This window comes from Petromyzon marinus, chromosome 52, assembly GCF_048934315.1.
Source record: "Petromyzon marinus isolate PM22_M1 ecotype Great Lakes invasive population chromosome 52, UKy_Petmar_22M1.pri1.0, whole genome shotgun sequence".
NCBI classification, from domain to species: Eukaryota; Metazoa; Chordata; class Hyperoartia; order Petromyzontiformes; family Petromyzontidae; genus Petromyzon; species Petromyzon marinus.
The window spans coordinates 11,664,688-11,675,907 of NC_133718.1; the positions used below are offsets into that span (position 1 = coordinate 11,664,688).

At 51.6% G+C, this 11,220-nt stretch overlaps 1 protein-coding gene across 1 annotated transcript; it reads left to right on the forward strand.

Annotated features, from left to right (window-relative positions):
* The first annotated feature begins 34 nt into the window (after positions 1–34).
* LOC116953652 (anti-apoptotic protein NR13-like) lies at positions 35–6,588 on the forward strand. Its single transcript, XM_032974045.2, has 2 exons — positions 35–810; positions 4,233–6,588. The coding sequence occupies exons 1-2, from the start codon at positions 151–153 to the stop codon at positions 4,368–4,370; spliced, it is 798 nt and encodes a 265-aa protein (XP_032829936.1). The 5' UTR covers positions 35–150; the 3' UTR covers positions 4,371–6,588.
* The last annotated feature ends 4,632 nt before the right edge of the window (positions 6,589–11,220 follow it).

Below are 11,220 nucleotides of genomic sequence, written 5' to 3' on the forward strand. Positions count from 1 at the left end.
GGAGGAGGAAGTTGGGGCGTGCCCCACCCGCCCACGTACCCAGAGCCACAAAACCAACGACCGCGCTACCAACACCGCCCACAGCCGCATTCTCACAGCTCACATTCATCGACACACCAACCTCCCAAGCTACTTCGCTCGCACGCAACCATGGTGGCCGACGGCACTCACGCAGGGATCTTCGCCGCCGACAGGTTACAACAACAGGGCGCGGGGTCGCCTCCCAATTCTCCCTCGCCCCGCGACAACGACACGGCTACAGCACCCGCCATTGGCGAGGCCTGCGGCGCGCCGCCGCCAACGACGCCTGCGACCTCCGCCGACTCCGTCTCGCATTCCGCGGCGGACATTCAGGCAACGCGGAGTGGCGGATCGAGACCGTATAACGACGACGCGCTGACCGTCGAGACCGCGAATTTCATCACCGGCTACATGGCCCATCTGACACCGACGGAACAGCCACCCCACCAGCAGCAACTCTCTTCCGCTTCAGAGCTCCTCAAAAGTATGGGGGACTCGCTCCTGGAGCAGCACCGCGCCGCCATCTCGGGTATGGTGAGCCGCGTGGAGGCCCAGACGGACCCCGAGGAGCTGCGCGGCTCGGCGCTCGGCGTGGCCCGGGAGATGTTCTCCGACGGGCACATGAACTGGGGCCGCGTCGTCGCGCTGGTGGTGTTTTGCGCGCTGCTCGTCAAGAGGCTGAAAGCCAGCGGGCGGCTGAGCGACGCCGAGGCGAGGGCCGTGGCGGACGAGGTGGCCGCATTCCTGGTGTCCTCGCGGAAGGCATGGTTCGTGCAGCAGGGAGGCTGGGTGAGCCACGCACTGTGATCGAGACACGGCGCGGTCGGCGGTGGAGATATGCGACGTGGTTGTGATTGCTTGGTGGCGGACACTGATCGTAGTGGTGGAGAAGGAGCTGGTAGAAATTGTGATGTTGGCGGCGATTATGACGGTGGTGATGGGTTCAGACGGCATGAGGATACTTGAGAATTAGCGGGGGGGGGGGGGGTTACCAGGCGAGACGGAAGAGCAATTTAATTGGGTTTCTATTTGAGTTTGCCAAGTTGCTGAAAAATGTCGGCGGCGACACCTTTGGCGCTTCTGTAGAGTATTGAGCGACCGCTTGTGTTTGTAAGTCGTGAGAGACACGCATCCTCTCTTAGACAGCAATCGCCCTGTTTTCATACCATCTGCATTGCCATCTGCATATTTTTGCCTATCGGGTCTTCAGCGTCCATGTTTTCGAGAAGCATTTGTTTAAAGCAGTCAAATGTGTGAAAACAAATTCTGTACCGATTTCTGCAGGCACAGTTTCAATAGCAAAGTGTAGAGAAGCCCCTTAAACAACTGCTGGTTTGAGTTTACAAGGGGGGGGACCTGCAGAAGTCGTCGACATTTCATGCGCGTCTGCCCTTTTACTGCATGTGACCCAGAGAGACGTGGCGTTTTTCAACGTTAATAATTAACATTACCATAAGTGTTCAACGGGTTTCATTCTCTAAATTAGTCATCGCATTCAAAATGTATGTATTAGAGAAACGACGCATTGACCACGTGCCTAATTATCCACGTCCTAAATTGGGTACTTAAAATTATCGGTAATTTCTGCATCCACTTGGTGCTAATCTTGGGCTTGTAAAACAGCACTTAATATTTAAGACGGTACGCATTCACTTTTGAGTGTCTCATAATTGCCTGCTTTATAACCTGGATTAAGTCTCAACTCATTTGCACGAGGGTCTTGCTTTTTAAAAGTTATATGGTCCATTCTCTGAGTCGTAAGGGGGCCCGTTGTGACAAAAATAGACTACCTTGGTTTCTACTCGGTTCAACAACAAAGGATCTTTATTTGCACTGTAACGTGAGCGATAGCTGGGACACTGAACAATGGAAACTCATATTCGTGCAGGGGGGGGGGGTAGCTGCCGTTTTCTAGAATTTTCAGCGGGGGATTTCTCTTACCTGAAACTAATTTTAAACACGAATCTTGCCAGCAAGCGAGCCACGCGTTATCTCTCAACTCTTAAGGGGGGACTCTGCCGCACCAACGGAAGGCTGCGAAGCAAAAACGTGGAAATCAGAAACCCATAGGAAAATGTGACTGTCATGTTTCGTGGACCCCCCCCCCCCCCCCCCTCAACAACCATTTCTGGGAACTCAAAACCACTTAGCAAATAGGTGCGGCCCCTGGTGTGTGTGGGCAAAAATGTTGTGATGTCAAACGAAACAGTGCAAATGCCTCCTTTATAAAGGCGTAAATTGTGGAACTAAAACCGCAGTCCCGGCAGGTTTATTTTAGGGATTTCAAACTGAGCCTTTGTTGGTCTCCGTGAGCCTCGTACGGATCTACAGTGCCGTTTTATCAATCCACTGCTTGATGAGAGCTTCCACATTATTACTTTGCCACGCCTGGCCAGTGCGGATGGGTAAAAGCAAGGGAGTCTAGATGTAGACGCATACAAGTACAATAGTTGGTCTTTTTGCGCTGCATACCGCACGCAGCCCATGTATTACAAACAATGTCAATGCCCAGCTGCTTGGCTTTGAGGTCTAACAAGATCGGGTGCATTCCGCGCGATTTGGTTATGGCTTGTGTGGGCCTCGCCCACTTAACATTTAATACAATCTCCCTACGAACTGTAAACATTTCTTTATTTAAATCTCTGAATATTTTTTTTATTGGACATGGTAAGACCAACTGAGCTATATAGCTCTTTTTCTAAAGAGACATGTGATAGCTCATTGAAGTAGCTTATGTGCACATTCATGGAGGGAAAAACCGGAGGGACAGGCGTTGGGGTCGGGATCGAACCCACGACCTCCTGTATACCAGGCGAGGTAGTTAACATCTCGCCACCGTGGCGTGTTGGTGGACACTGCTTTGCATTTTTACCCTCAATAACGGAGGCCAGACCGCTGCGCTGTCTGCGCAGCAACACGCTCGCAGTCATCGCCAGCTACCACGCCGGCAGTTGCGTAAGCAGAACTGTTGTCCATTGGACTCGGATTGCGTGCCCACATGCAAAACGAGATATGGACTTTAGCATTTTCAAGAGCTGCTGACGCCCCGTAATTAGATTGCCACTCGCTGTGGCCTTCATTCATTGGCTTTCGTTCGCATTGCGAGAGTAACGAACCCTTATTGCTCGAAAAGTTCAGCTCTGCTGACGACAACTGCATTGTTTGAAAATAAAGGTTCGGATGGGTAGTGGCTAGGACCAAAAATCTCACAGCTGCTCCAGGCACTTAACTGCTCAACCTGATGGGATGGCCACAGTTGAGTTGGTCTAAACAATACTACAGCCACATGTTGGGCCCTTTCTAAATTGAGCTGGTGATCTAGATAGGGCTGAGAGCATTGAAAGTACTTGCAATGTCTTCACGACACGCATGCAAGACATGGGAGACGTGCCTTCCTGCTGTTTATGAGCAGTATTCCTTTGCGTGTTGTTGTTACCAACTAGTGAGGGTGGGAAGGAGGGCGGGCGAGCCGTTGGGCCCATTCCCATCTGGCTGGGGCACTGGTGGGAAACAGAATTGGGGTTTTTCTGTTTCGTCAATTGTAAGGGGAATGTTTGTGACGTGGCAGGAAAGATTTATTTTTCCAAATGTGTGGGTGCGTAAAGCCCGCTATTGATCATGAGCTCCTCCACCCCGCCCCCACGCCCGCCTCTCTGCAGCTTCCTCCATCTGCATTCCGATTTCTGGCTCTCAGCCACCACGCCTCCACCACAAGCACCCCCTCCCTCACGGGTCTTTGTCTAAAACATGAAAGAGCTGTGTTTTTGTAATCTCGCGTGTTTGCGTCCATACCTGCCATGCGCATACAAGGCCAGTGGACAAAGCCCCCGTCACACATTTAAGTCTGACTCGTAGAATGCTTGGCATGGGCCCTGGTGTAAGAAATTAAATGTGACTGGCCCCCTCTGCTATTTCCCCCACGAGTGTGTGTTTTTCCTGTTATGCTGTATGGCCCTTCCATGATTTTTTTTGGTGGGCCAACATTTTGCTCCAAGACCCGCATTAAGTTTGTGAAAACACCATTGGAGAGCAAATTTCCCCTCTCCTCTTTGTAACTTGGCAGCTGGGCCCCTCTGGCTCTTGAGCACCCAGTTGCATCGCCTGTACAATCGATAGCTATGCTACTGCTGTTTTCAGGACCGATGCCGTGTGTGTGTGTGTACATGCACGACTGTACTGACGTGGATTGCGCTTGTGTTCCTCTGTTGCAGAATGGGTTCGTGCGGGAGTTTGAGCGGGAGACGCCCGACAGCGCGCTCAAAAACACGCTGATGGCCGTCGCGGGGTTCGGGGCCATGACGGCTCTGGCCGCGTTGGGCGTTCGCAAGATCCTCAGCGGTTTCTGCTGAACCTTCCAAGTGGCACGAGGCCCCAATCTTATCTGGCTCCCGCGCACGGTGTGCCCCAGCGTCACCTCCAGCTGAGCTAAACGAAGCACCACTACCACCACCGCGGAAAAACATCGAGACTCTGAACAGACGTGGCACGCGTCCCCCACCCCTGCAAAGTTAAATTGTGGTGCTCAACGTTTCCATGGCGGTAGAGTTTTGGCAAAGATGCAGCTGTAAATACATTTTTTTTTACATTCTGATTTTCGCTGTTCGTTCGTTTCCATTTTGCTAAACCAGCCGCATGGGAGCGTTGGCGACTGGGGTGCGTGGTGCCAAATCGTTGGTTGCATTCCGTGGGGCCTGTCATGCTTTGTTAATATTTTAAACCTCTGTGTGAGCAAGGTGTTTGCGTCTTCCTACCGATAAAAACCCGAAAGTGGAATGGAAATTTACGCACAGGCTCTTGTTGGATGGCAACTATTTGCTTTTAAAGAGTTGTTAAATTCATTTGAATCTGGCTCGATGAGGCAGCATTGTAAGTGTTGGTAAAATTGAGCATTTCAGAAGCACTTATAATTTTAATTATTATTTTCTTTAAATAAAATTTCAGAAAAGGTAAAAGATTAGAAACGTGTTAATGTGTGTTATATTGCTACCTCAAACACGGCGAGGAATTGAATCACTCTTGCCTTCGCGGCAGTGTTTTGGCCAGAAACAGAATAATCTGTTATGATTATTTTGGTCTTTACGCAACTCAAGGAAGCGAGAGTTGAATTTGGCAGCGGACAGCAACAGCCGCAGCCCCTTGCATGAAAATTGCAGGGTAGGAAAGCCTCAACTTGCAACACAAAAGGTTTAACTTTTTTTTGGTCATATGATGTACTATCAGGACTGTGTGGGTGCACCGATTGTACCCTTTTATTAGTACAGACCTAGAAGGTAGACCGAGGAGAGTGCTCCAAATCCCATCAGGAGCCTCCTCCCTGTGCGTGTCCAGGTGAACATGATAGGCAGCTTGGATGGGCAGGGGGGGACCCTATGGTGCACGGCAGTCTGATTTTAAAGCTGCATTTAGAAACGACAAGCCTGGTTTAAGCATGCTCTTATTTGGTAGTGGCCTACCCCCAAAAAGTAGCCTTGCAACGTGTGCGACTAAAAAACAAACTTTGGAGTTGCGATGGAGCTGGCCCGGTGGGGGGAGGAGGGAGGGTGTAGATTCCTTACATGAATTTTTCTCAACTTAGATGATTGAAAACAGAACTCCACCCCCCCCCTGTTTAAAATGGACTCTGGATAACCTTTACTCATTGCCCTGTCCTGGATTAGATTTTAGTGTACCCTTACCATGCAATAATTACTTGGTTCAGGATAGACCTTTGATATTTTCCTAAGGCAGATCAACGGTGTCTTGATTGCCGTGTGGGGGGGGGGGGGCGGTAAGAGGTGGCAGTTCTACCTGGGTGGATTTTTGCTTACCAGGGATTATCGAGAGAAATTTCCTTGCTGCCCACGTGTGCGTCATCTGGAGCGGCTGTTACCGAAGCGCATTTTGTTTTACTTTATTTTAAATCTGGCTTTTGAACGATGTGACATGGTGGTGTATGACGTGTGTGTGTGTGCATGGGTGAGTGAGTGTGTATGTATGTATGTGTGAGACCACACTGGGGCTTTGTGATCACTCATAATCCCTTATCCACTGGCACGTTTGTGCCAAGCCAGCATAGGGTTCTTCACAGTATGGGTGGTTTTTTTCCCACTGCCTATGCCGGAACCAAACTGAAACGCAGACCCTCGCAAAATCCAATTCTTGGCTCAGGGGGCCAAGCAGGGCCAGGATTAGTTGCATCCTCCTGCAAATGCGCCTTAGTCACTGCGGGACGCAGGCGCCATCGTGGCAACACACCACTGTCACCGATGTGCAGTTCGAGCCGGTCGTTGCAGTGTGATGGCGGCTCAGAGTTCTGCAGTGAGGAAAGAAAACAACCTGGCATCTCCTGAGCCGCGGCCACGGCTTGTTCAGCCCTGGGCGCGGCTCTGTTTTTGCGAGTGTGAAAAAGAGGCATTTGGGTGACACTGGAGGGGGGTGTCTGTGAAGGCACTAGGGTGGTGGGTGCCCCCCCCCAGGGCCATTGAGCTGCTCAGATTACTGCTTGTGCATGCTCTACATTCTTCAGACATTGGTGCTTTCAGTTCCCGCTCCGCCTCTCAAAACAACAATAAAAGAGTATCTTGTTTATTTGCCCGACACGTGTTTTTTTTTACTCTGCCAGTGCTGATTCGATCGTAGCTGAAGTGGAATTGATGCCAAGAAAAGCGTTCACTTTATGTATGCGTTTTTTAGATTGTGTGGCTTGTTTATTGTAATCGTCAGACTTGATCAATCCACTGCTGGATGAAGGCCTCCTCAACCCATCGCCACCTTACGGTCCTGTGATGGTAACGATCCATCTAGAAGCTTTACACAAGCCGATTTCGTCGCTCCATCTCTGTGGTAGAAGTACTCCCGGGGGTGTGTCCCTCCTTTGGCTGCCACACTTACTAGGCTCGGCAATCCACAGCATCGCCTTCGTGTACATAGTTTTGTTCATTCCACTGCTGAATGAGGACATCCCCATGCTACAGGTTGTGGTAGGTTAGAGCCTCGATAGTGCTTGCATGAATGTCCACTGTATAACACGTTATCGGCTGTATGCCAATATCACCAGTGCAGCAAAATCTGTTGTGCTGTACTTAAATGGTCCCACATCTATGCTCCCCACCACCACCAACATTCGCCGACCAGTGTGGTGAAGTACGGCTTAACCTTCCACAACTCTAAAATCAGTATTTTACTATATTAGGCCCACTGAGTTATATAGCACTTTTTTTAGAAGCGTCGTGTCCACATGATAATCCCAACTAAGTGGCTTATCACATGGATATTTCTTGCAGTCAAATACTCTAAAACGCATGTTGATTCTAAATATGGAGGGGAAAACCGGAGGACCTCGAGGAAAAATTCCACGTGGCCAAAGGGGGACGCATGCAAAATCCAAATATACATGCGTCGGGATCGAACCCATGCCCTGCATACGAGGTAAGGTAGGGAAACTCATCCAGCAGCAGATAATACAAAAGGGACTGTGCATCATTAAATGAGCACACGGCGAGTGTACATCGTCGGCTGCAAGAGCATCAACATGGCCTGGGCCCCTTGCACCACAGCCTGTCAACAAGTAATGAAACTGCGTGGGCTGGGAGGGTCTTTTACTCCCCCCCCGTCTCCGCTGAGCCGAGGGCGACTAGAAGTCACGTAGGGCACGCGCAGGGGTTGTGGTGATTGCACGCGCCACGTCCCTTGCACAGTACTGGATGAGGCCGCCGAGATCCATGAACGGGATTTCACAACGCTTTGCAGAGACGTCGTAGGGACTTGCCAATTTGTAATTCCTTTCGTCATCACCCTCATCAGCTTGGATCAATCCACTGCTGGATAAATACCCCCCCCCCCCACCAAAACTGCTGCTCCGTGTGTTGCAAGTCTGCAGGCGGTGGTGAGCTGGTGTTTATATTTGTGTAGCCCACCGACAAGCATGAAACAGAATCCATTAGAAACTCACGGAGCAGTGCGCAACCCCGAGGTGTTAAGAAAACAGTCTGCGGAATTGTATACCGCAGAGCTACCTCTGAATTTCTTTTAAATGACCAAGAGCAAGGTTTTCATGGCGATGAAGGGTGCCACGGTGGCAAGATATTGACTAACTTCGCCCAGTATAAAGGAGTTCGTGGGTTCAATCCCGACCCTGACACCTGTTGTATATTTGGAGTTTTCATTCTCTCCGTGGATGTGTGGATTTTTCTCAGGGTCCTCTGGTTTTTTTCCTCCACTTTTAGAAACATGCAAATTTTTGGCTGCTTTAAATTTCCACATGTGGTAATTGGCGGGACCCCGGGGTCACATCACTGCCCCGGGGTGGGAAAAACCGCGTAACGACACGAGTCTCGCCTTACCGACAACAAAACTAGCGTCAATCGATTGGCCTCGTCGAGAGCTACTCGGGGCACTAAGTTTCGTAAAAAGTTGAAAAATTACATAAACACGTTAAATTCACTGCGGGGGCGGGCTCGCCTTGGCAAAGAAGCCGAGGATCGACGGCTGACCGGAGGGCGTCGTCGCCGCGCGCGACTGCGGCGGACGCCCCCCGGGCTTGCGTTTGGCCGGTGGGGTGGCGCCCATCGTGTTGATCGCCACCTGCTGGCGCTTGTTGGCGCAAGTCTGGGCGAGCGGCACGTTGCTGTCGGGGTCACGAGTGGGCGGACTGAAAAATAATTATTGACCTGATTTTTGCAGGACCCCGGGGTCCCGCCAAATGATTCACATGATGATAACCCCTTTGTTGAGCTACCATTTGTGACCAGGTCGCTTCTGCAGAAGAGCTGCCGAACTCGGTGGGCCTTTCCTGGTAAAAGACAACATTGATTCTAGTTAACTGACTTTTTTTTTCTCAGAGCTGCAATTTAGTCAAATTAAATGCAGAACCAAATGTAATGAGACTTTTGGAGACCATAAACTCCACTGTATTTGAGAACCCAGTTTATTCAAGGTGGCTGCCAGGATTTAAACCCAGGGTCTCAGCAGTGTCAGCTCAATACTCTGACCTCTGAGCCGCTCATCCACAGAGGGTGGGCGGGGGGGGTCTTATTGTAAATCTGCCACACAATGGCCAACTCAGGAATGATCAAACAGTACGCCTCGCTGACTAACATCAGATAGCTGCAAACACCTTAAAAGTTGAAATGTCAACAAATGAGTAACAGGGCTGTGCCTTCCTCCACGTTTGCTCAGCTCCAAACCGGCAGTAGTTATACATTCGACGTTTGCATGGCAGGGGCCAGTGCATCCGTAGGATCAGCACTTTTCAGCAAACGTGAGGAAGCAAACCGCGGGGACCAGCAGCCTGGTGAGAGTCGAATAACTAAATAGAGCCGGGACGGTGAATAGTGATGGCCAACGACATCTGTTGTGGTCGGTTACGTGGGGCCCCTTTTAAAATTACGGCAGCTGCCCCTAAATATGCACCCCTCAGCAGCGTGGCACGGCTTACAATGCCCACGTTGCCACCTAGCACCGACCCATCATCTCCTGCCCAGCGGCACGCATGGGAAATGAGGGTTTCGACTTATCTCCCCGCCCCACCAACGACCCCATCAACTATTTGCGTGTAATCCAATCAGTCCATTTATACATCCATTATTTGCATAGCCGGGACAGCCCTAGAGCTGGAGTCGAACTGCAAACTGGATGGTTCAGTGATGACTTCGCCCCCAGGAGTATGACAATAGCCATGCGGTATTTATCGGGCTGTCTCAACACTCGGACCACAGCCACTCCCTTCTGTTGCTATGGCCTCCAGGCTGTCTGGGGGCAGGCTGTCTTTACATGGAGACACTGAGCTGCAGTATGTTTATACAAAACACAGGTAGGGTGTGTACCTTACTCCCAAGGACGCGCAGTGTGTGTGTGCTTGTGAACGGTAATGATGTACACCATGTTTACGTGTCTACACACGGCCCCCTGCGGTCATTCGCAGTGCCTGGTTGAAGGGGATCTGCCGGGCTGGGTCGTGGCGGTTATCTGGCCATAGTTCACCACGCCGGTCGGTGCCAGTTAGTGAATGCAGAGCGGACCGTAGAAATATAGTCCAACTGTAGATTTTTATGCATTGCCCTCTGATGCTGCCCACAACGTAGCCCCTGCAGTATCCTCTCGCACCCTGTTTTCTGCACGGTGGTCGCCCATCCAGGCACTATTCAGGCACAATTGCCCGCTTAAGCTTCTGAGATCTGGCTTGCAGTCTGATGGTGAGATCTGGCTTGCAGTCTGATGGTGAGACGTTCAAATCTCTTGTCAGGGTCTAATTCAGCCGTTCCGATCTCCAATAAATTGAGTCACCGCCCTGTGGGCGAAAAACCAAGAGTGGCGATCCAATGCGTAGACCGGCTCCCACCATGTCAATGTGGAATTTCCGACAAAGGGCTCGGGATCGTAAACAGCACCCACCCACCTCCCCCGCCACGTTCGTTCTGTGTGGGGAAAACACAGCCTTCTATTTTCTGACATTGGAAGAAAAACAATTAAATGAGTCTCCGCGTTGGGCGGCTGTCGTTGACTCCAACCGAAAAACTCCATCGCTCACTTCTCCACGAGCGCGCGGCGCCTTGTGACTTGCGGTGCCTTGTGACTTGCGGGCGCCCTGTGACTTGCGGGCGCCCTGTGACTTGCGGGCGCCTTGTGACTTGCGGGCGCATTGTGACTTGCGGGCGCCCTGTGACTTGCGGGCGCCCTGTGACTTGCGGGCGCCCTGTGACTTGCGGCGCCTTGTGACTTGCGGGCGCCTTGTGACTTGCGGGCGCCCTGTGACTTGCGGGCGCATTGTGACTTGCGGGCGCCCTGTGACTTGCGGGCGCCCTGTGACTTGCGGGCGCCCTGTGACTTGCGGGCGCCTTGTGACTTGCGGCGCCTTGTGACTTGCGGACGACTTGTGACTTGCGGACGCCTCGCCCGCTCCGCTGGTGATTCCGCTGCACCGCCCGGGCGCGCGCTGTTACACTTCCATCCGATTGGTCAATCAATGGATGAAGTCGTTGAACTGGCCGCAAACTGTCGTCAACAGCACGCAGCTTTGTGGCCGGTTACGCAGGGACCCTTTAACAAAGCTGGCCGTCCACCGCTATGAAGGAGGGAAACCCTTCGCCCCCCCCCCCCGCCACTGGCTATTGGTGCACCGTCTGCACACTCAACCAACTCCAACCTCATCATGAAACTTCCTGCACCCTCCACGATGCAACCCCAGTCCCTCGTGAAACGTCTCGGGATGTTGTTGCAAAT

Coding starts and splice junctions, on each gene's coding strand:
- LOC116953652 (XM_032974045.2), top strand. CDS start 151: ATGGTGGCCGACGGCACTCACGCAGGGATCTTCGCCGCCGACAGGTTA. Junction 811..4,232: donor TCGTGCAGCAGGGAGGCTGG/GTGAGCCACGCA, acceptor CCTCTGTTGCAG/AATGGGTTCGTGCGGGAGTT.